Raw genomic sequence first — 26,347 nt, forward strand, 5'->3', positions numbered from 1 at the left:
ACCACATATGATATATGTATATTGTATATGTATATACAAATATATGAAAAGTTAATAAATGTGATATGGGCCAACGATTATATCACGATTATATTATATTTATTCTACAATCAATTAAAGAAATTGCTGTGCACATGTGTGTCATAAAGATGGTGTTACATATTTTATCTCAATGATCAATTGAACATTATTTTTACATATTTACGATTTTTACGCGGGGACCACAATAATACATTTTATAAAAATTTATGAAAAGTTAATAAATGTTATGAAACAATGATCATATCAATTATATTAATTCTACAATCAATTATTTATCAGTTAAAGAAATTGCTATGCATGTGTATCTCATAAATATGCTAAGATTTTATTTTACGGCGCGATATCGAATATGATTGGTTCTGTGGCGCCAACCAATCACATTCAGCCGCTCGGCGAGCAGGCTGGCTGTTTGAACGCGCCCTATACTTCAGCCACCTTCGGCCATCATCCTTCGCCGTTCGCCGCGTCGCCGCGTCACAAGCGCGAAGTCATCGGGTCGCGCGGTTTACGTGACGAAGTACGTGAGATCGTGCGATTTAAGTAACCGAGCGCAGTGATGCGTCGACCGTTTAATCGCGTCTGCATCTCGCGGCATTTAGTTCTCGAGTTACGTCGCGTAAGCGTGTCTCGAGTACATTTTCGGACGGTCCGCTCGATTCAATTTAGTTCATTTGGCTTCTGATTCGACTCGCGTTGTATACCCGTCGCGCGGCGTCGCGTCGGTATGAAGTTGGCGTCGATCGAATGTCTCGGGCGCGTAGCCGGATATTTGAACGATGGAAAAACGCCGTGATATGTCGGATCGTTTCGTCTCGCGGGAGTGCCGGATACTGCCGGATAATATGTCGCGATCGTCGTATAGTGACAATTGGTTCGCTCTCGGTCGCGTTTCCGCGAATGTTGCGCGTTTCGCGAGTGTGCGGCGAGCGGCGACGGGACTTGAGACTGGTTGAGACGAGGACGAGGCCTGGGACTTCTGGGAGGCGTCAGGTTCATTGGCAGGTGCGTTGACAGGGCATCGTATTGGCGAGTAAATTTCTCTATTGTATTAACTTACGACGAGACTAATGGATTTGTATGAATACAGTTTCGTGAGTGTGCAGCGACGAGACTTGAGACGAGGACGAGGCCTGGGACTTCTGGGAGGCGTCAGGTTCATTGGCAGGTGCATTGACAGGGCATCGTATCGGTGAGTAGATTTCTCTATTGTATTAATTACAACTCTTATTATTTTTTTATACTTCGACGATCATTATAGACATTTCATCATTATGTACATTTCAACTTTTATATTGTTATTTCTTACCAGAGTATATTTGCTTAATTTTAACGATATTTGAAGGATTTCGAAAGATGTGTGTTTGAACTATTGAAATATTCCACAAGGACTATTTATTAAACTATTATTTATTACTAACATACATAAAATTTATGATACACGCCCGAATAAACGAAACAGTCAGATGTTAATTACAAATATGTTTTATGTAATTACAAGTCTTGTACAAGTTTGATACATGATAACAATATACAATATACACATTAAAGTATATAAAACATAGTTTTAGTAGTAGACATTGCTTAATAAGGATGTATTCCATTAATTTGTCTATGCTTACCTACGATATGTTATTACGCGCAAAGAAAAGTAATTTAGGTAAGTATAATACTTACTTGAAAGCTTATACGTTCAGGAATATGCTTATGTATATGCGTTGAATATTCGTCTCGAGAATTAACAAAAATCATTACTTTATATTTAAACGCCATATTTTGCCATATTTTGCGAACGAATATTTTTGTTATACGTCAAACAAAAATCAAAGTGTCTACTAACGCAATACATAAACTACATACGAAAGATCGATATTTCTAAAATATCTCGTACATAAATATTCCACATAAAAATCAAACTACAAATATATATATATGTGAAATGTAAATGTATTCATATTTATTCGCCATATTGTAGATATACGTACGATGCATTTATGTCCCCGCATTTTTAAAGAAAATTTGCTTAGTTTCTCGTGCATGGACCAATTTGTCAGCATAATTAGTTGATACGAATTATAATAAACTGTCGTAATAGCTCTATCATAGATGCCTATAATTCCTCGTTCGGTTTCGCACAAAAGGATAAACGATAATCATTTCTCACGTAACACGAGCATTTAAAAAATATTTCAGCTTTTTCATTCTTACTACGAACAAATTTATTCGTTCCTGAGGGTAATACGAATATTGGTTTAATACAATTTATTGGTTTAATTATGGCAATTAGAATATCTGATGGATTAGCAAAAATAATTTTCTTTTTGATATTGATAATAATTAATAAGGCAATAGTGTAGGTCTTCTCTTTTTTTTTTGAATATATCGTTTTAGTATATTTGATTAAAGTCAGTCTTCGCAAGTAACGATATTATATTTAAGAACTTCGATTATTCGTATTGTACTATGCGTAGTTTAGCTCGCATATGCATATGTAACGTGACACGCTCGATACATTTGGTCTGTGAGCGCTCGGAGATGTGATTTTTATCTTACAATTAATATTTTAACATTATAAGGGTCGGATCGCAACAATTTAAATACAAAACATAGTGATTATTCAGTATGATGAAGAATCTACATTTTTCTGATATATACCATTAAAAATATTTTGCATTTAATTGTTTAAAATACACATTACTATGTTTTGATTGATGCAATAACATGGTAACTATTGGCAGAAGAGATGTTTCGATGCGGATTTACAAAGAAGCGTTTGCTCAAAGTCCTTGTCTCTAATTCTATCATCTCGAACACGTACTCTGAATATATTGAACAGCTGAAAATAGACACGTATTTTTTTTGTATATAAGTACGTGTCAATCATACGTTAGGAGGTCGAAACAGCTCTGCGAAGCTAATTTAATATTGCGGAAAGTGTGACATATATACGAAGAAAAAGGTCTTAAACAAAAGTTCTATAATATCCGTAGGATCCTGCATCCGAATATTTTTCAAAATACCTCCTCTCCCTCTCGTTAATATTTGATTTAATTAGTATATTAGTACTTGATAAAGATCTTAGTCTTCGAGAGATAAAGCGTGAGTCATGTCTCTTTCTCATGATATTTCCTTTCACGATATTTCTGCGGCGTTTCTCGGATCGCGCGTGTCGCGATTCAGATTCTCGATGGCATCACCGACCGGCGCATCTGATTAATCCTAATAATGCGAATATACTGAGTATTTTGGTAAACTTATGCATCCAGTACAACCTGCAATACAATCGACTTATTTCTTGCGCACACAGCACATTGCAAATTTAAAAGTTGCAAGATAAAAATGAAATTGGAAGACTTACCTCGATAATCGATTTCGGGCGTTGTTTAACGTATCTAGATTGTCCTTCAAGATATATTTTCGGATTCCTAACATGTACTCATGCAAGTACATGTCCCAATCCACGTTTTTAATATCTACATCAAAGTTATCACAATCTTTCGACGCTCTTACAAATTTCACCAATTTTGTCATGTTACCCGAATAAAATTTCCACTCGTTCATCGCGAAGAACTCCCCAGTTTTGGCGGCGCGCTCGAACCGTTTGGCTACTTTCACCATCCTGAAAGGAAACGACGCGCGTTATATTTATCGTTATAAATAAAATTGCCACGCGGTGAAACCGAGGGGAGATACTTACATGGGTTTGCAACCTTGAACCCTCAGTATAAGATCCACGATAAATGCAGGCAAAAAGTGCAACGTGGCCACTATGATAGAGTGAATAAATTTGTTTGTCCTAAATGTAAAACCTGGATACCACATCACGTATTTCGATGGAGATTCTATGGCGTGTTTCCTCACGAGGTATCCAAATTCGCCCCATCTACAAGAATCATATATGCATATACGTATACAAGATGATAACACTATTCAACAAAAATAAAAATGCACAAAAATGAGTGTAATTATACGTCTTATAGCTTTTTGGACGCTGAATACGATGCCGTTTGTCAAATTGCTCTATCGTCACAATTTTGAGAAATTTGTGATTGTCATATTAGGAAATTTGTGTCATATTAGGATTTTCAGTCCTTAAAAAGAACCTGCTGTGTGTCGATTAAAAAAAATTTGTGAATAAAATAGGATCTGTTGCATCAAAGTTGCGATTTGCATACGCCATTAAAAGTCTACTAAATGTTTTTAAATTAAATTATTAAAACTTAAAGTTGATTATAGATAGCGGAATCAAAATTTTAAAATATTCGAATTTTCATTACAATTTAAGTAGAGGATTAGGGTTTTTAATGCAATTTAAATTGAATTTATTAACTTTGACATATCAGATTAGTATTTAGCAACCTGAAAAACTCTCAAGTTGCGCGGGTGCTCGCACACATGCATTTATTTAAATGTTTTGTTATGTCTATTGCTGCATATACTCACGTAATCGGATGTACTGTACTGCTGGTACAATTGTAAATCTTTATCGTGTCAGTACGTTGCATGGCATTGTGCCAAGATGCGCAGATCAATGTATTGACAACAAAATCGACAGGTACAACGTCTACCACTAATTTCGCGTTACACACGATACTTCTAACGGTACCTCTTCCGATCTCCGTCATTATACCTATTAAATGTAAACAATTAAATGTGACACATGTATGCTGATATCGACATGGAAGAAAATTATTTAATTCCTGATTAATCTCGCCCTTTCCATCTGCATGTGTTTTTCAAGAACACTCATTTCTCGTTATAATAACTCGTTAAATTTAAAAATGTATTAACTTGTAAAATAAAATTTTAAAACATTTTTTAAGTGTCCATTATAGCAACAAACATTGTAAATAATCAATTATATTTATTGGATTTTTCCGGTAACTTTCAGTAAAACGAGTACAGTCTCTTCTCTATTATTCCCATCGTCGTTCAATATTTTACAGTGAAATGCCTATTCTTTCTTTAATAACCCGAGAAAAAATTTTTCATATTATGTATATAATTATATATAAAACATATGTTTATATACATATATGTATATGTTTTCTTTCTCTTGTATAATCTTTACGATTCATACAATTTATACGATTGTATAAAATTACGATTGTACCTGTAATACCGCAAGTATTATCTATCCATCCTGGAAATGGCTCTTGGTACGCGGCACAGACTATACTCGGTCGTACAATTGCGATCGGTAGGCCGCTTCCCTTAGACATTACGATCTGTTCCGCCAATCCTTTGGTCAACGTATACGTATTCGGATGTTTGCCGATCAGTCTCTTCTCTATTATTCCTATCGTCTCGTCGTCCAAATTTTCGCACATATCGACTACCGTGTACGGCTTCACCTCCGTGCTGTAATATTAGCAATATACGATTAAGCGCCTTTTAGCTCTATAATTCGCGTCAGAATTTAGGATAGAATTTTATTCTTAATTTTATATATGTATGTATTTTAGTATAAATTTTATACATACAAGGTGTCCCATTTTGAAAGATCCACACAAATATCTCAGAAACTTTGCGTTATCTTAAAAAATGTTTTAAATAAAAGTTGTAGGATTTTAAGAGGGCCATTAGGTGAGTTACCTAGATTTTAGATCTGGGGCCCTACTGGGCCTAATATGGGCTCCTACTACTAAAATCCTACAATTTTTATTTGAAACATTTTTTTAAGATAACGCAAAGTTTCTGAGATATTTGTGTCTGGATCTTTTAAAATGAGACACCCTGTATGTACTTATATTCTAACTTTTTGAATGTACATTTTTCAAGTCGTATCGAGTTTATTTTAGACAATTTGTAATTCGAGTCAGAATTCAGAATACAATTTTATTTGCAATTTTACGTGTGTCCCGTAATACGAAAAACATTTAAAGAATCGACACTTGACGAGACACATAAAAATATAAATAAAATTTTGTTATTGCAGATAATCGGAAATTATGATAGATTAATTGGGTAAATATTATAAAACATTATGAGTTAATATTAATTAGGTATATTAATAATGACATTAATTAATATAGATTAATAGATAATTTAAAGCAAGCATTTCTTTAGGAGCATTATTTTTTAATACCTTTTTACCATTTTGAATCCTATCGTAAACTGAATTGGATTACATAAAATGCAATTCGTATCATGTAAAATAAAAAAAATGTACCCGCAATTTAAATATCTATCGTAGGGGAAGATTGCAAGCAAGAAATAGCTAGTTTATTGAATGTACTTATAGTCTAGTCATTAGATTCCCCTTCTGTTCCGCTTATCGGACATTATGTTCTTGAAGAAAAACCCTTTGCTCGTATCTATAACTCGTATATTTTCATTCTTAACATTTTAATGTATATAAACGCGATAATTTAATGCATTACCAACCGGCAGCTTGATATTAATTAATAAGCTTTGTGCCACCTGCGCTTATTGATTAGAAGTCTACTAATCGGCGACAAACCGATTCATTATTCTTATCACTGCATTTATTTGTCAAAATATACCGATCATCCAATAACATATTATTGTGAATATTATTTATAAAAATATATTATCGCTCGAGAATGTATGTCAATTTTATCTACCACGGGCGGTAGATAAAGTGTTAACAGTATCGCAGAAGGAAGTATTTCCGCGGCGAAAATAATTTGATTGAGGTGATCTTGAAGATCTACCCTCGAGATGAAAACGGTAGCGCGTTATCCGTGCGGCTGTCACGCGTGCTTAACTGGCAGCTTACATGTATATCGATTCTTCAATCTCCCGTCGGTCGGCATTACTGTAGGCCGTGCTGACGTGAATGACGCTAATAAGGTTTGTCATGCGCTTGCACAAGTCCAACATACGATCGGTGCCCATCGTGTTCAGATTAACGGCTATCTTCAGCGACTCGTTAAAGCGCACGGTGGCCGCGCTATGGAACACGATATTAACTCTCTGTATCAACATATCTCTGTCTTCAGGCTGGAGCCCCAGCTCCGGCAGGCCTACGTCACCTTTCACAGGGAAGATTTTGTTCAAGGTGCTCGGAAACTCCGATCGTATCCTGTCGAAAACCTGTCACAGAGAGAGAGAGAGGCACGTTACCGCTTCGTTTCGTAAGAAGGGTGCGAGGAGCGCGCGGAAAAATATTGAACACAAAATTTTATATACTTATATAGAAATATATTATATATGTTAATTTATACTCATACACATATATTATTTATATATTAAGTAACATAATAGAATAAAATAAAAAGAATAGAATAGAATAGAATAAAAATATTATTTATTTTTATATATTAGATATATATAAAAATAAATATAATAAATAGCATTGTATATTATTTACAATAATTGTTATATTTATATGTAATATCGAAAGTAATTACGGTTCAACATTAATATAATTTGAGATAATCGTGAGAATGGCGACAATCGCGACCTTTCGTCGTGCATTTCGATGACAACTTGACACTTTAGACATAAAGCTACGAATAAAATATTTAAGACGTCCTACATGAGGTTGTGCGAAATCGATATTACATTAATTTAACAAGTGTGTACGCTATTACGTCCATAAGAAATTTGGCGTGAATACGCTGCGATGAAGTTACAGAAGGATAAAATAAGCTTCTACACTCAAAAAAATGATTTTGCACCTATACCAAAAATTTTCTGGGTGCAAAAAATTAGCTAAGGTAGATAAATGATTAGCAAATACTGTGATATTGCTTATGTTTTACACTTAAAAGGACGTTCACTGGTCCTTATACTAGAGAAAATCGATTTTCTATAGATTTTCTTGAAACTGTGAATATACGTTAATTTAGATGTGCTTTATGCGTGGTATAAATTTCAGTACCTCTTGCGGTATAAAAATCGAGATACTGATCTTCAAAGTTTCAACTTTTACTAAATTTTGGTAAAAATTGAAACTTTGAGGCTCAGTATCTCGATTTTTATACCGCAAGAGATACTGAAATTCATACCACGCATAAAGCACACCTAAATTAACGTATATTCACAGTTGCAAGAAATCTATAGAATTTCGATTTTTTCTATAGTATAAGGACCGGTGAACGTCCTTAATCAATCTATATGACAGAGACATAATTTATATCTGAACTGTTTGTAAAATTTAGAAAGAAAGTTTCTCTGTGGCGCCTATCCATGTTAAAGCCACTGTATAATAATCATATTTGTTATAAAGTTTGACTGTGGTACACAGAAAAGGTTAACGGCGAGAGACAAAATGAATATATGATCCTCATACCTAACATAGTTCGTATAATGCGCCCAATATGTCTAGCTCTTTTAAAAAATCTCGCGCTCAACTGTTACGCAGTTATCGCGTGCAAGTCTGTGTCGGTCAGTCACTTCAGTCATTCAGTGTTTAGTGGACAGCGTACGTGTTTGTAAAATTATTGCGAATAAAAAAGTATTGTTGTGAAGTTCTCAGCTTATAGCCGTAGTAGTTTGACCTTTTCCATCATTTGTGAATAGAAAGAGATAGCTATGTTGGCCAACGCGCCTCTCTTTTTCTAAATTAATTACACTTGTTTATCATTCTACATACACTGAAAAACAAATTATTATTTGTAAATAAGAAAATATATTTCTTTGACTTTGGTTTCTTTAATTCAAAGAAGCATTGGGTACATTTAACAATAACAAAACATTTTTCTGAATTTAAAATATTTTCTCGAAACCTAATACTTCTTTGAATTAAGGAAACTAAATTCAAAGAAATCTATTTTCTTGCAAATAATAATTCTTTTTTTTTTAGTATAGGTATCCTAAAAAGCTATATAATTATTATGGCTGCAGATAAAAAAATAAGTTAGTGACATCTAGAATGTGTTGTTATATATTATCTCGATGCTACAGTTATAATCGGCAGCTATATTTTTCACAAAGATCGTTCTAGCTGTAGTATCGAAACTCATATTTATTCAATGCAGTGATTAAAATTTTGGGACCTAATGGGGACAATGGGACCTAAATTTTCCAGAAGATGTTACTAGAATGTTGCTGCTATAAATTCTATATGTGGCAAACAACATTCTAGCAGATACGAAAAATAGCGATAAATTTTGTTGTTGTGACACCTAGAAATCTACCTACATCAACAAAACATTTTTTTGAGTGTACATCGAGAATTTCCGAGACTTATCCAAAAGCGAATGTTCCTAATATGAAACAAATATTTTTTAAATTCTCTTCAGACTAAAGCTTTTTGGAACAAGTAAGAAAGAGAAAATATTGTAACGTACAAAGTAAACATAAAAATTTTCGTTTTAAACGAGTTTAATTCTCGTATAGTCTTCAACGCATAAATATGTGTGTTATGGCGAGTAGTGGGAAAGTGCCTTAATTTAAAGGCCATAGAAATTCTCGCGTGCGCCCGTCACGCGATGTAGGTCTAAATTAGCTCAATTAGCTCGATTTAAAGCAGTTCAATTATTCCGATATTTCCGGCGATAATAGACTCGAATAATATTTTCCTATTTGGCTAACAGAAATAATTTGTTTATGCATAACTGAGCTTTAAATGCGATATACGCGGGAGTGCACATATTATACATATATATAGGTATATATACGAACGGGATTGTTCAGTAGTTCTTGAAAACGTTGCTCGACGGACTGGTCCTTTTTTGGACGGATCAGAACGAAAATTGTGGCCACCCGGGGACACGAGCGCAGCAGCTTTTCCAGAAGAGCTTTCCCCAAGAAGCCGGTGGCGCCGGTTAAAAAGATCACAGTCTCGGCGAAGAACGCGTCGATCGAACCTCCCCTCGGGTGAACTTCGTCATGTGCGTGCCCCGAATTAGTTTGTGCGTTCGTCGTACCCATCTTGATATCTGTTTCGAGCTCTACACAACTGTAAAAATTCATATTAGTATTAGAAAATCTTCTACAATTTTTTAGATACCGGGTTGAATTTTGGTACACAAATAGAGTATCATAGAAAGTATGTTCTCCTCTAATTTTATTAAAATCTGTCGACCGGTATGGATTTTAAGGAGATTTTTATTTTTTAGAAAAGTGTGTTTTACGCTGTAGCTTTCTCAATATTTGAGATATCGATCTATTTCTAATTCTATTATATTTTTCAGTTTTTTCTACCCCTATTTCATATATAATTCTTTAAAATTTGGTTAATCAGTTCTTGAGTTATAGAAATTTCAGTAAACTTGACTGTTATAGTTTTCTTCTAAGGAACTTGACTTCCTTATAGTTTTTAAGTGTGCAAGTAGAAACCTTCGCTCATAAAGCTTCCTCTATGAGGAAGCCAAAACAAATAAATACTAATAATTATACATACAATAAAATACAAGCTTCCTCATAGAGGAGCTTTGTGAGCGAAGGTTTCTACTTGCACACTTAAAAACTATAAGGAAGCAATGTGCAGGTTTCTACTTGCACACTTAAAAACGATGAAAAAGCAATGTGCAAGTTTTTACTTGCACACTTTTTACTTTGTTTCAAGATACACAATCGATCTTCTAAAGGCCAAGGTCGAAAGACAGAGATATATGTTAACGGAGATGCTTTCTCCGTTACACAGTACTCTAGGAGGTGGCGATGGGGAAAATAGAAGTGTGAGAGAGAACATTATAGTAAATAAAAGAGAGGAATAATGTGTGTTTCATAGTGTGAAGGCATAAGTTTATAGCCTTCTCACATTAATACATCTGATCCTGACCCTCATTCCGTACGCCACGTGTGTTTTTATAAAGGAGCTTGATTAGAGAGTTGAAGATTGATTGAAAGAGTATGAGATGAATGGGCGATAATATTTCAGGGATTTACTTTTACAAGCACAAACTGATTGAATCTACAAATTACGAGATTCGAGAAAACGGACAACAAAATGTCAATTGCATGAACGTATCGAGTTAAAGTATTTATAACTGGGATATGAGAAAGATTAGCACAAAATTTGATAAAATAGATGTAATGGAGATGATAAAAGCGGATGTCAGGATCCCACACAGAACATATAATATTTAATAGATATCCAATGGATATTTATATATCCATATAACGTCCATATCTATTATGGATATTTAATAGATATCTAATAAATGTAAAAATATCCATATCTCTCAAATAGCCAGCAGGGATATCCATTAGATATCCATGTGTTATCCACATATCCATGTCCACAAAATATCTACACAGTAAAAAAGTTTGTATATTTTTGTTAAAAAAGGTCCTTATTAAAATTTTTATGTTAAAAATGTAACTTATTTATGTGTTAATTTAACTAATTTTGATTATGTTATCTTATTTATTTGTGTTTAATTCATATTTAAGTAAATCAAATGTTAAAATAACACATTATTATATATATGTAATCGTAAGATTAACATAAAAATAATATAGTTTTGTTTAAAAAATATTCTTTTCATTTATATTTAACATTATACAGATGTTTGTTGAAAATAAAATTTTTGTTTATATATCATCTAACTTTTATTTTTCAAAGCAATATATATATTCTCTTTGTAATTGGCACAATTTAAAGATTTCATATATTTTTTGAAATACATATTACTTGCATTGAGTTAAATAACGCAATTTTGTGATATAATAATTCTGTTAAGGAGAAATTAAAGCTACTATCTCAGGTTGAATTTTTGGATTTACAAAATACATTGCTTGTACTTGGCACCTTTTTTGAAAAAGGTAATTTTGTACTTATATTATTATACAATAAAATTTTAATAAATTATGATATTAATTGTATTGAATTAATTATTTAATTTATTGTCAAATTATTATTAAATAATTAATAACATCTGAAGTTCTTGTATAGTTTCAACAAAATTTAATTTGGAAACAAAATTGCATGTTTTTATAAATATTTTCTTCAAATTTATATAAATTTTGATGAAAATATTCGTTAAAAAAACATGCAATTTTGTTTCCAAACTTAATTAAATTTTGTTGAAATTATCCCGAAATTATGTTAAAATTATGCTGAAATTTTGCTGAAATTATACTGAAATTTCGTTGAAATTAGGCTGAAATTTCATTGAAAAGTGTTCCAAAACGTGGAACAATTTCAGAAAATTTTCAGTGAAATTTCAACAAACTTTTCAGCGAAATTTTTCCACTAGGGATGTGCTTCCAAACAGTGTAAACATCACAATAAAACTCTTCGTAAATAGTGTAACCATTGATAAAACTCTTCATAAACAAATATAAACACAATATCTCACTAAAAATTTTCGCCAGGGTAATACTGTCTTAACCCATTCACTGCTTTAGACGAGAATACTCGTGCGACGATATCGCCCATCAGACGCTTTGAACGAGAATACTCGCGCGACGATATCGCCCATCAGACGCTTTGGACGAGTTTAACTCGTTTGTTAAAGAAATTAGTCAAACTCTCAGAAGTCAAGTCGTAAGCATTGTAATGTTCTCCTTTGTGTTGTTCCATGCTTTTGAATTTATCGCACAGAAAAACAATTCAAATAAATTAGTATTTTTCTTTATGCATTTTTTTCTTTTACTTTTCCTCTTACCTCAAATATTAATATAAAATAAAACATTAGTTGCTGTTGATTAAACAATCTTGATTTTTAGTCACACTTGTAGTCAAATTATGAAGATTTGCTTGACAAACTTGCGGTCCAAGTTAACTCCAAAACGTCTGACGGGCAATATCGTCGCGCGAGTATTCTCGTCCAAAGCAATGAAAGGGTTAATGACGTCACTAACATCAATAATACGTCGTTAAAACATATTTAGACGTTAACTTGTTAACTTGTTAACTAGGTGATTTTTTAATTAAATCAATCGACGGAAGGGGATTTCGCTGAAAGGCCGTAGCCGGATAAGAAGGGTCAATGTGCCCCCACACGGATCATGCTCATTTTTTTTGCTTTGATTGCTATCAGTGTCACTTACAATTTAGTCAAATATTAGCCCTTAATATTGAACCGTTTTGCTGTAAAAAATAAAAGTAAAAATTTCGAAAATAATTCATATCTTTTGATCGGCTTAACCGATTTTGATAAAATTTTAATATGTTGTAGATATCATTGAGACACATTTGTGGAAAATTCGGGAAAGGTTTTTGATGACAGAAACATTGATAAAAAAAAATAAATAAATGTTCTTGATTTTTTTTAGTCCGATATCTTTCTTGTACAATTACGAAAAAATTTTTCTAGAATCTTGGAGTAGTTTCCTATCGGACATAATTTTTGGAAGCGATAAATGGGTAGGCGGTACTTTTAAAAAATAAAATATTCTTATTTATTTTTTTTAAATATGATATGCTTTTGGTACGATCGTCATATATTTTATGTAGAATTTTGGAATAGTATTCTACAACAAGTAATTTTTTCGAACCAATAAAATAGGCGGAAGTTAAAAAAAATAAAATATTGTTTTTTATTTTCTAAATTATGATATGCTCTTCGTACCATTGCCATATTTTTTTGTAAACTTTTGAGACGGTATTTTATAACAAGTAATTTTTTCGAACTAATAAAATGGGTAGAAGGTACTTTAAAAAACAAAATATTTTTTTTCAAAATTATCATAGTTTTTTCGTACCATAGCCATATTTTTGTTTAGAATCTTGGAATGGAATCCTACAACAAGTAATTTTCCGGAATTGATTAAATAAATAGATGCAGGTACTAAAAAAATAATAAAATAAAGTAAATTGAAATAATTATGAAAGGATAAACTATAATCGTATTAAATCAAATGTTTATTTTAATGAAGTACACATACACATACACGTACACATACACTAAAAATAATGACGTACACATACACATTCGTTCACATAATCACTCTCATACTATTATTTACACTATTTATAGTCATATGGATGGACTAATCTTCATCACTATCTTCATTGATAGTAAGCGTGATGCCGTCTGTTTTAAATATATTTAAATATTTTTTTATATTTAAATATATTTAAAACAGACGGCATCACGCCTATTATCAATGAAGATAATGCTGAAGATTAGTCCATCCATATAAATATAACTATAAATAGTGTAAATAATAGTATGAGAGTGATTATGTGAACGAATGTGTATGTGTACTTCATTAATAAACATTTGATTTAATACGATTATAGTTTATCCTTTCATAATTATTTCATTTTACTTTATTTTATTATTTTTTTAGTACCTGCATCTATTTATTTAATTGATTCCGGAAAATTACTTGTTGTAGGATTCCATTCCAAATTCTAAACAAAAATATGGCGATGGTACCAAAAAACTATAATAATTTTGAAAAAAAATATTTTGTTTTTTAAAGTACCTTCTACCTATTTTATTGGTTCGAAAAAATTACTTGTTATAGAATACCGTCTCAAAAGTTAACAAAAAAAATATGGCAATGGTACGAAGAGCATATCATAATTTAGAAAAATAAAAAACAATATTTTTTTTTTTTAACTTCCGCCTACCTATTTTATTGGTTCGAAAAAATTACTTGTTGTAGAATACTATCCCAAAATTCTACATAAAATATATGGCGATCGTACCAAAAGCATATCATATTTTAAAAAAATAAATAAAAATATTTTATTTTTTAAAAGTACCGCCTACCCATTTTATCGCTTCCAAAAAATTATGTCCGATAGGAAACTACTCCAAGATTCTAGAAAAATTTTTTCGTAATTGTACAAGAAAGATATCGAGACTAAAAAAAATCAAGAACATTTATTTATTTTTTTAATCAATGTTTCTGTCATCAGAAACCTTTCCCGAATTTTCCACAAATGTGTCTCAATGATATCTACAACATATTAAAATTTCATCAAAATCGGTTAAGCCGATCAAAAGATATGAATTATTTTCGAAATTTTTATTTTTATTTTTTACAGCAAAACGGTTCAATATTAAGGGCTAATATTTGACTAAATTGTAAGTGACACTGACAGCAATCAAAGCAAAAAAAAATGAGCATGATCCGTGTGGGGGCACATTGACCCTTCTTATCCGGCTACGGCCTTTTTGAAACTATGGGAAAACGGCGGAACTAAAATCGTTACTTATACCTCGTGCATTCCGAAGTGTGATATTTCGAGCGAAATTATAATTTGCGCCGCACTTCTTGCGCACGTGTAATCATTATTCATGCATTAATTATATGGTGCTTGTATCCTTGACCCGAGAACATCATAACTTCTACTGCATATCTCGAATCGATATAGCCGTGTGGTGACGGTCATCAACCGACGACGTCGGAAAAAGCTCTTTATTAATATTTCACGCGGGAATATAGTTTCGCGGCTATAGCTGCGGCGAAATGTTATGTATGTCGCTCACGAGCTCCACTTTGCTTCATGACGTCACTTTACAAACCCTGACTGGATATCAGTAGTGAGAATAATATTATTCAACATTTTCACTGCCAAGCGAAATAAAAAAATAAAAAAAATTACGCCCTTAGGCCAAGGCTGTTTTTTGATCACTTGCTGTATTTTATTGCCGACTCGAATACAGTTTTGAAAAGGTCCACCCTTCAATTTTCATGAAATTCGGTGAAATGATCCCAAATACTGCTAAATAAACATATCTAAAAGGTTTTTTGGCACAATTCAAAATTAACCGAGATAATACTAAATAATAAACGTAATATACAACAAGACCTCGTATCGCCCTGTAAGCAGGGAGTGAGGTAAAGTGGACTCGCTTCGCGTAGAAAGTTGGAAACCCGAAAAGTTATTAATAAACAAATTTAAGAAATATAACAGTTTGTGTCAGCGTCAAGGGAAGTAATTTGCTAGTACACAGTAAAAACAATTGTGTTAAATATAACATAAATCACATGTTCCAAACGGTCAAATTTTTGTGTTAATTTAACATAATGTAAATATGTCAAATTATGACACAAATGTTATGACCATAATTTAACACAAAATAAAGAAAGTTTGATGATATGTGAACGAAAATTTTATGTTGAACAGACATCTGTATAATCTTCTATATATATAAATAAAATAGAATGTCTGTATGTATGTTCTTTATACACTCTTAAACTATTCGACCGAATTTTTACCAAAAGTATATAAAATAGGGGTAGAATTTTCTGGGGAGTGTTATAGAGTGTATAGTTTTTCGTTACCGATCTTTTGGGAAACCGGTATCAGAAATTTTTCCAATTTTTCGGGAAATAATTGACCGAATCTTAAAGAATTGTATACAAAACAGGGGTAGAATTTCCCAGGGAGTGCTATAAACTGTATAGTTTTTCGTTACCAATCTTTTTTGGAACCGGTATCCGAAATTTTTCAAATTTTTCGGGAAATAATTGACCGAGTAGAAAAAGATTGGTTACGACATGTTTAATCCATGAATATTCTTTATGTTTGTTCACAATAAGGATATTGAAATATAAATGAAGTCGTTTTAAGAAAAACGACTCCCGGGCGAAGCCCGGGTAACCAGCTAGTGTTAAATATAAATGAAAAACATGTTAATTTAACATTTTTGTATGATGTACTATAGACATCTGTATAATGTTAAATATAAATAAAAAGGATATTTTTTTAAACAAAACTACGTTGTTTGCTTTGACAAAGCTTTCGACCCGACCTCGGTGCACACGATATTTTTCACAACACTTTTACGGAAAGTTCGACTTCCATGCCTAGAGAGGGGCGAGAGTGGCCAATTTCACGCCAGGGCTTACTTTCCTCCCTAGAGAAGAAAATTGATACTTTTCGCCCGCTATGCCGGGTGGAAAGTATCAATTTTCTTCCCTAGGGAGGAAAGTGGTTACTTTCCGCCCGCTATGCCGCCCTGGCGTGAAATTGGCCACTTTCGCCCCTCTCTATAGGCATGGAAAGTCGAACTTTCCGTTGAGGTGTTGTGAAAAAACATTTTTCGGACAAAAGTTGTTCAAATTAATTAGTAGACAATTTAATAAAAAGTGGAGGTTTCCACTTAAATTTAACTTGGGCTCTGCTAGGTCCAACACGGGTCCTGGACCCAAAGTCTAATAAGATCGTCTGTTGGCTTCCTTTAAACCTTCCAATTTTTATCTGAAACATTTTTCCAATAAACCAATACTGTCGGAGATAATTGGCCGTTCCGGAACTTTTGGTACGCACGTATATATTACATAGATTGTAAATTTTGTACAAATCGGACACAAATTTTTGAATAAAATATACGTGTATACATTAAATAGTCTCTCATTGATCGAACGTCGTCTTTTGAAATGCTGTGTGACTCGTGGCACAATTAACAGCGGGTGGTTCTATCAAGGTCGAGTTTACGTTGAATGCTTATCGTTCTGGCCATTACTCTGCCCTATGCGAGAAGATAATTCACCGCGAGACTCTATACGGTCTGGAGATATAATTACAAAACAGTGTATCGCGAGATTAATAATTACAAACACTGTCTCAAGATACAATTGCAATCTCGTGGACTCTTATCTCCGACTGTCCGAGACAGAACACTGACCTATCTCACGCTGGATGGGACACGAAACGCGAGACGAAGTGGGAATTAAGAAATACTGTGACTCGCGCGTTCATATTGCGGATTTACGATACATCTTAACAGAAGAAAACAATCAAACTATCTATATGTATATAACTGATTAAAATGAATTATTATATAATTAATTAAATATAAATAATAAGAAATGGATTACTACAAACATAAGTTTAAGGCTCCTGATTTTATAATCTTATTGACTAAAAGCGAAAAATGTAAAATTTTTGTTCTTATATTAAAAAAGAAGATTAGCTCTCTCGCATGCCATCATTCGCGTTAATACAAATTGATTAGATATAAAAATTTCGTATTTTATTTGTAGATGATGTGTACTTTATACTAGCTTCTGATAGTTGATTTAATTATTTATTAATTTACTTCTGTTAATTAATTCATAGCAAAGTATGTTTTGGGTTACACTGTATTAACTGTTTATTTTTTTATTTGAAGATGGAAGAAAAAGTATCTTTAATTCAAAAGAATAAACCGTATTAGAACTAATGATGTTATCGCATGACTATAGTATAGACATGTGACTATTTATTGAAGTTTACTCGCTGTTCTTGAGGCACTTAGAATATCGAGAAACCTGCTCTTGCGCCAAGTTACGCGCGACAAACAGCGAAGGCGTATATCGACCATACATCGCTCCTCTCATGTTTATACCAGAACCATGAATGTGCTTTTATGATTAAAATAGAGACCCTCAAGTAAGAGTCTAGCCACTGATCGACTGTGTGCTGATTGGTGTTGACAAATCGTGGCAGAACCAATCCAAAATATAAAAAGCGTCAAAACGAATCCAGCCTATATTTGTTATTTATAATTTTTCATACAGAACATGTGTCGTCGTGTGTCTCTAATATATAAACTCTATATATTAGAGTGCATTATTTTTAAACGCAGCCACCATTATTTGTCAAATTGGCCAGACTCTTAACTTGAGGGTCTCTAGACTCTAGACTGAAGGAAGAGGGGGCAATCAAAAATTAATTTATAGTTAAATTTGAATCTGAAATATAAAAACTGACATATCTGCAAAAAAATTCAAAAAAAATTGATTTCCAGAATTATTTGAAATTGTAAATTTCCAAAATTTATCTAATTATTCATAATATTGGCATAAGGGGAACGATATATACGCGAGCCGACAAGTTGAGAATACTTCAGATTATATCTCAATGATGCTCTTGAACCGATTCAACTCTTAATAGGTTCAGTCGATAACTGGGAGTTTTGATTACATAACATAAGTATTTTTATTTCTGCTCTGTATATCCTGTTAATAAAAAGTATTTTGCAGTAAGAAACTTGACATTATCGTCGATGAGACGTTATAAAAAACTTGATTATTATAAATATATATAATTGAGAGATATAATGTATAATTTAAAAATTGAACAAACTTACCGTGAAGTTCAACTACAATTGTGTTGTCTCGTCTAGATGGATATATTGTAGTAGCGTTCCAAACTGTGTTATCCTCAACAGGAGGAAAACGCTACTACAATATATCCATTCGGACGAGACGTTGCATATAATAGATATTATAAAATCGTTATAAAATCTACATAATAAAATGATTAATATTCGATGCATTTGCAATAATTAATATTATAAGTGTTTACGTGATTGTACGATGTTATTCGGCACGATATTGATTGTTGTCGATAATTGCGAACGTACGCACTTATTAAAATTCCGCGCAATTTCGCGTACGACGTGCGTATATATGTATATATGTGCACTCGACAAAATAAAATAGCTTCGAAGACCGGAGAACTGATAACACATTTATGTTTTTTAAAGCTTGAATTATCTTTAATGACCTTGTGTCATACATCACGGAATTTGTCTCGACGCGACGTCTCGACTGTTAATAATACGTAAATAAAAATACGTTCTATTTTTGAACGATTTAATTTTACATCCGGAATATATATGTTTGAAAAGTTATATCTCTAGTAAATGTCGTGTCATTAAGGCCAAACAGAGGAAGGAGGGACACTCTTACGACCCTCTCTTTGTTACATTGAATTCGATATAACTGTCACAGCTCGCTATATCATTATATGATTGTGTGGACGTTTTAACAAAGTCGTAAAAATTGGACAAACAAGAAAATTAGGTGGAAACTCAAACATAAACAAACAATAATTAATTTTTTATGATTATTGGAGTCTCTCACAATTAAGTTAACTCGATGTTATCAACCAATTTTTGAATTTGTAGTTATAACTCGAAATTTATATAATCAAAATATCTCAAAAAATACTTTAAAAACTATCAGTAAAAATTAGACAAACAAGAAAAATAGGAAGTGCTTAGGAAATTATTAGAAAATATATTCTTGAAAAGATATTATGTCCTTTTTTTAATACTTTTTTTATTATCCCTTTTTTGCACCGATAAAACTGATTTAAATATTTATGAGTATAATAAAATTCTGTTTATAATGCAGGATATATATAAAACTTTTCTAAACTAAACTTCTAACTAAAGAGTATAAAAAAAACCATTAATTTTATATTAATTATATCTCTCAACAAGATTAAGTGGAAACTCAAACATAAACAATAATTGATTTTTTATGATTATTGGAGTTTCCCACAAGTTAACTCGATGTTAGCAACCAATTTTTGATTTCGCAGTTATAACTCCAAATTTATATAATCAAAATATCTATAGTAAAAAAAATACCTTAAAAACTATATCAGTGTTTCGATAATGACCTTAATGGGGTGTTTAATATGATGAACAAATAAGAAAGCTTTCGATATCAAAACTACGTAAGTCTAATCTCATGAAAAAAGAATCAAAGAAAGAAATAACAAAAAAGAAAACACGTAGTAGAAAAGATATATGTGACAACACATTAATTTAAGATAAATAAATAGCTGCGAGAAATTTGAAATAAATAAAGTAAAAGGTGTGCAGTGAAATCGAAGAAAAGTAAAACGTGATACATTTGAAATGCACAAATAGAATTAGCATGGCTGCACTGCAGTCGAAGACTGAACGTGCTGACATTACGCGGATGTCGTTCGACCTGTCGTTGCGTCGTCGTTGACGATTTTTCTCATCAGCGTCGTGTGCGGGTATCGGTCGCGGTGAAACGCGAACGGTATCTTGGAGAACGGACGCGCGGCGGGAATCGCCGGCGGACCCGCGAAGTCCTTCACCAACCTAATCTAACCTTCAACGCGCGGCGGCCAGCGGAGAATCTACGTCCCGGATTCCCGGCGACGCTCGCGAGCCCCGAGGGGCTCGTCGACGTTTTCCAGCGCGCCGTCATCGTCACCGTCATCATCATCGTCGTGGTTACCGTCCCGCGATCGCCGGTTGCATCGCCGCAATCGAAGACTTTTGACACGAGTGCTTCCCTTTCTTCCGTTCGTCTGCGACGACGGCGGCGATGGTGACGATGACGATGACGACGACGACGACGAAGATTCGCGCGGTCGCACCGACCGCGCGAATCTTCGTCGTCGAATTAAAGAAACAAGAATATACAAGTAGAAAAATATAAGTCGATTAGACAAGAATCGAGACTTGCAAAGGTATTCAGAGACACAATCAGAGGTAAGGAAAACCCATATGGAAGAAATATGTGAAAGAATTGTTTCAAAATGTTAAGAGTTTCCGGATAGCCTTGATATTTTGTCGAGAATAGATTGAAAGTATCTGTTGCAAATTTTGTCGATAGAGTGCCAGCAGAAATATGACAGAAACTGCTAACAGAATATAATTGACAGATTGACTTCAGAAACTGAGCAAAATCTACTGTTTCGAAACCATAATTTAAATGAAGTATTCCATTTAAATGTTTACAAAATGACAGATTCTGCTCTTGATTTCTACCGACAATCTGCTGTGAGATTATATCGGTAGGCTTATCGGCAAAACACGAGTTTTAATGCCGACACAGATGATACCGGATCTGTTGCGATATCTGAGCAAATCTACTGTCGATCTGTGTCATACACTGCAGGCAGTTTGCTTACTGGGTTAGTAGTGGCACTGACTTATATGTAATATATATATATATATATATTTTTTTTAAATCTTTTTAATATTTAAACTAAAATAAAAATCAAAATAGACGATCTTTGCAACGACAGTTGCTCTTGATGCAAAACAAGCACCGCGTACATCGAACGTATGCATGTCAAGCGAGTATCTCGAGCATCCTACATGTCATTCACGGGGACACTAATGAGCGAATAAGAAAAAAATTAACGTAATAGATCTGTAACTATTATGTTTATTTCTATCAACGAGGATTAAATCTTAATCTTAATCTAACTTATTATTTCTACTTCTTGGAACAAGAAAAAGATTACAAATAAGTTAAACCTGCAAGATTAAAGTTAATCTGCATTGGTAGAAATGGACATTAGGTGATTGTCTAATATTGCAGAGTTCGAATACGCGCTCTATGTAAATCGTTCATGGGCGCGGATATACGCCCTTTGCACAGGAAGAGTTAAAGCAAACGGTCTGGCCGCCGCGGCCGCGCCGTGAAGTCGCACGTGGTTGTACAACTTGGGAGAGCGATCGATCGACCTATACGCTCCGAATATCGATCGGCCAGCCATACCAGAAGTTACACTTTTCGCCTATACGTATGTGCGTAAATATCAGTGTAAATCTTGCTTGTTAAGATTAAAACTACTGCGACAGTCTTGAAGAACGACGTAGAAACTGCTTCGAACGACTGAAATAAGAAGCTCCGCGGATATCGCCTTTTTTCTTCTTTGTTTATTATTATTATTATTATTTTTTTTTTTTTTACAAAAGTCAGGACTTTTTCTTATATTCGCGGATATAATTTCACGCCTCACATCCTCGTCATTTTTTCGCGAAAACTAATTCCGCCGATGACTTCCTTTTATCGCGTAATCGAACGCGTGCAATAATTACGTTCTATAACGTCAATGACAAAGTAAACAATATATTTCGATCCGGTTTTTCGACTCGGCGTGCCAAGTAACGAGAGCATGCGCCACTGTCGTTTTCTTATCTTATCGCGGTTTTAAGTGTCAGCATAATGCAGCTAAATTCTCACAATCAAATTACCGCATGGCACAAGGACGCTGCGACGAATGGAATTCGCGACGGAATATTTCTCTTTTAACGAGGAATCGTGCCGTTCTTTCAATCGAGAACATCGATAAAGCGTGTTACGAAAGTGGAGGGGAAGTAAAAATTGGACGGCATATATGATTGCGGCGCGATAACAGAAGTTTCGAATAAAAGTGATAAGAGATAGTTTCGGGACAGTTTATTTTGGTAAACGGACATTAAGAATTACATATAAAGCTTAACCGTTTGCCTAACAAATTTAATATTTTGCTCCGCCAGTTTTAAATAAAAATTTTAGATACCTCTTTTGATGTAGAAAGTAAAGAATGTATTGGATATTTTATAATTGTTAGTATATTTTAAAACCGATTTATTACATTTTGTGTTTTAATTTTAATAATGTATGATATCGTTTGAAACACTTGCCCGGTTCAGGTTTCCTTTCACGCAGGACAGGAAAAGTTTTCTTTCACATTAAAAGAATAAGGTATTCCAAATTGAGGTATTGGGAACTGTTACGGAAACGAATAAATCCTACGTATTTTTACGTATTTCGAGTAGTAGAATCCGAAAATGGTCATAACAATCACGCTTGTAGCGAGAAAATCGTGGAAAATTGAAAAAAATGTGAAAAAACGGGAAATTGTTATACTGTCTAACAGGCGTTGCGTTTGCGCAGAACAAATCGTCTGCTATCTGTCTTACTTTATCGGCGAGCACACCGCTTAATTGGGAAGTTAGCTGGCTAACAATATGGAAGTATTACATACATATATGTATCGCTTCTCAATTTGGAATACCCTTTTAAGGATCAAGATTTTAAATCTGTTAAATACCCAAACAGCACCAGGTCCAAATTTGGGACATAAGACTTTTAGACATTATATCATAAGACGTCTTAAAGATGTCTTTAAGATGTCTTACGTACCCGATTTTGGACATGCGTGCTGTCTGGGTATGTAACGACGCGATAACGAGAATAAAAAACAAAGCGAAACATTGGTATAATATAAATACCGAATCATATAATATGCATAATACTGTCAATTAATTTTAATAACTTAATTATTTAATTAATTTAAAAAATATAGGAGAAAGTATATAAGAGCTTTATGTCGAGTCTAGCTCGACATTGGAGCTGCTGGAACGAAATATCGTATCGAATCCAACTCGACACAGATCTTCGAGTCTTAAGGATATTTTTGTGGACACAAATATTTGCTAGTTCTAGATAACAGACAAGCGGAGTGCTCCGACATTAAAAGCGCATGAAAACCGTGGTGTAATGCGCCTGCCTCTCTCTTTCTTTCTCTCTCTCGGTGCGCGACTGTCATAATGAAAAATCGTTCGCGAGACTGACACAAATTTTGACACGTGTGTCGACTCACTGTGTGCCGTGCGCGTTAACAGTTCCTGATGGGTGAGCCCGCTCGGCGCCTGGTTCCTCGACATACCCTCCATCCCTCTCTCTCTTTCTCTCTAGTTTCATTGGCGTGTCTTCCGGTCCGCGTGCCCTGGAAGAGGCGGAGCACGTCCTCGCGCATCTCGACGATAGAATTTTCGACGCCGGCGGAAACGCGGGCGACATCGCGACAATTACCCTTTCGTGAATCACGACATCGGTGGCCCGAACTGGCTGTCGGCTGTCGGCTGTCGGACGCGAGATGAGATGCTGAAGATGCGGTTGCCACGCGAGAATCGCGCGCTGTCACCAGGAGTGACTTAGACTCACCGGGTGGCCGAAGAGGGAGGCTCGAAAGCTTTCCGAATCCTCGATCACGAGGTTCACCACGTCGCGTGGTGGATGTGCCGCGTCGCGCCGCGCCGCGCCGCACCACCGTTCGTCGAGGGGCCTCGATCGACCACCTCGCCGCCTTGCACCGGAACGAACCGTCCTGAACAAAAGGAGTGAGATGCACTGGTCCGGACCTCGTCGCACCGTGTCACGTCGCACCGTGTCGCGGGCACTGCGCGACTGCTGCGCGTTGCATTACCACCGCACGTCGCCGTCGAGCCGCGGGACGGCCGGAAATCACGTGTGTATGTGTGTGGGGGGAATATAATGCCCGTGGCACACATGCGTAAGGGGTTGCGCATGAGGGGGTTGAGCGCAGTTGGAACTCTCCTCGATTGAGGGCCGACCGAGGGCGAAAAATCGATCGGCTCGCATTCCGGGCTGCTTCGCCGTCGTTCGCACAGATTACGTTGCTTGCGGCGAATCTGCCGGCGTTTGGCTCCCGTGAAGCTCACTTATGTACATTTTTACGTCGTATACCACCTTTTCGCAACTAACAGCTCTGAAAACGTTCGGGAAAAAGCGGAAGTGACAAACAACCTAAATCTAAGAGAATCAGCAAAATAAGAAAAATGAGACCAAGATGGAGGGGAGAGAGAGAGAGAGAGAGAAGAGTTAAGGGAAGGTTCTCACACACACACGTGGGTGGAAGAAGTGGGTGCTTTTGGTGGGCAGTAGCAGGTCCTGCGCGGCGTGCTTGGCTCAATGGCGGAGGCTGCAGCTCCTGTAAAAATCATCATAAATCGAAATTTCAAAAATGTGGTGAAACTAGATGAAATTTGTTGGAGGCCAAACCAACATTTGGTTAAAAAAGTTGAAAAGTGACAAAATGGCTGTCGTTTGAATTTTGAGGTCGATTTTTCACTTTTTTTCGTTTTCGACTTGTAAAAAATTGTAATTATTTAAAAGTTTCACTTTTTAGTGGTTTGGCCTCCAATAAATTTCATCTAGTTTCACCACGTTTTTGAAATTTCGATTTCTGATGATTTTTACTGGAGGTGCAGCCTCCGCCATTGAGCCAAGCACACCGCGCAGGACCTGCTACTGCCCACCAAAAGCACCCACTTCTTCCCTCGAAAAAAATTTATTTTGTATACTAAGAGTACAATAAATTTATACCAAAAAACCTCCTATTGATATCCCTTACAATTCGCTTGAAAAAAATTCCCAAAGTTGAGCTACTTTTTAGGTCTGTACATGAGAACCTTCCCTTAAAGCTCTCTTCTATATACTTATGTCTCCTTAAATATTGCAAGGGTATCGCTTGGATCATTACTCACGTGTATTTTAGACCAGTATGAAAAACTATTGTACAAAATTGTTTTAATATATTCAATGAAAAATATAAAATAATTATGCATTTTAACATGGTGTTGATTTCCGGAAGAAGAATGTTTAGATGGACAATAAGTGTTCTCAGACAGCACGCATGTCCAAAATCATAATACTGTCTGAGTTTTTAACATTTCATAATTTTAAAACATGTTGATAACAGAAAATTGCGCCAAATGACAAAAGGAGATATATGATAAATGTTATTAAATAATGCTTATCACTAGAGATGTCGCCAAGAATGTCCAAGGTCTAAGCACGGGCGAAAGTGCCAAATAGGCTTGCTCCTACTGGCTGTACTTAATATTTTTCTAATAAAAAAAAGCACGGGCGAATAACCGGTTCAAGGTAATAATACTGACGTATAATGATAGAGCAGATCGTCGTTAAGTGGAAAAAACGGCTGACGGTGGGTAGCATTCGGGTAAAAAACCGGTTCCAGATCAAATCCGCGTGGCTCCGAAGTCGTCTCGAAGAACTCCGATTCAATCCGCTTAACACTTTAGATACGCCGTCGGCGTGTATTTAACGGAAGCTGTAATTGAATCTGCTGCAGGCAGCTGTTGTCGTAAACTCGATTGCAATTCGAGTCCTCGCTTTGTACGCT

At 34.6% G+C, this 26,347-nt stretch overlaps 1 protein-coding gene across 1 annotated transcript; it reads right to left on the reverse strand.

The window, feature by feature from the left end:
* Positions 1-1,431: 1,431 nt before the first annotated feature.
* Positions 1,432-24,669, reverse strand: LOC139787459 (putative fatty acyl-CoA reductase CG5065). The gene is made up of 8 exons (XM_071726560.1): positions 24,002-24,669; positions 9,634-9,910; positions 6,782-7,098; positions 5,153-5,400; positions 4,483-4,669; positions 3,737-3,922; positions 3,398-3,658; positions 1,432-3,311 (listed from the first exon to the last, which is right to left on the reverse strand). Exons 1-8 carry the CDS (start codon positions 24,199-24,201, stop codon positions 3,233-3,235), a joined length of 1,755 nt encoding a protein of 584 aa, XP_071582661.1. The 5' UTR covers positions 24,202-24,669; the 3' UTR covers positions 1,432-3,232.
* Between the last annotated feature and the right edge of the window lie 1,678 nt (positions 24,670-26,347).

The sequence above is a fragment of the Temnothorax nylanderi genome, unplaced genomic scaffold, assembly GCF_030848795.1.
Source record: "Temnothorax nylanderi isolate EJ_2023f unplaced genomic scaffold, tnyl_v1.0 TNYL_tig0009_pilon, whole genome shotgun sequence".
In the NCBI taxonomy this organism is placed as follows: Eukaryota; Metazoa; Arthropoda; class Insecta; order Hymenoptera; family Formicidae; genus Temnothorax; species Temnothorax nylanderi.

Bases quoted from the DNA above. Each gene is read 5' to 3' on its own strand.
- LOC139787459 (XM_071726560.1), bottom strand. From the start codon at position 24,201: ATGTCGCCCGCGTTTCCGCCGGCGTCGAAAATTCTATCGTCGAGATGC. The intron at 4,670-5,152 runs GTACAATCGTAA...TACATTTAATAG, and splicing joins TAATACTTGCGGTATTACAG to GTATAATGACGGAGATCGGA. The intron at 3,312-3,397 runs GTAAGTCTTCCA...ATTGTATTGCAG, and splicing joins GCCCGAAATCGATTATCGAG to GTTGTACTGGATGCATAAGT.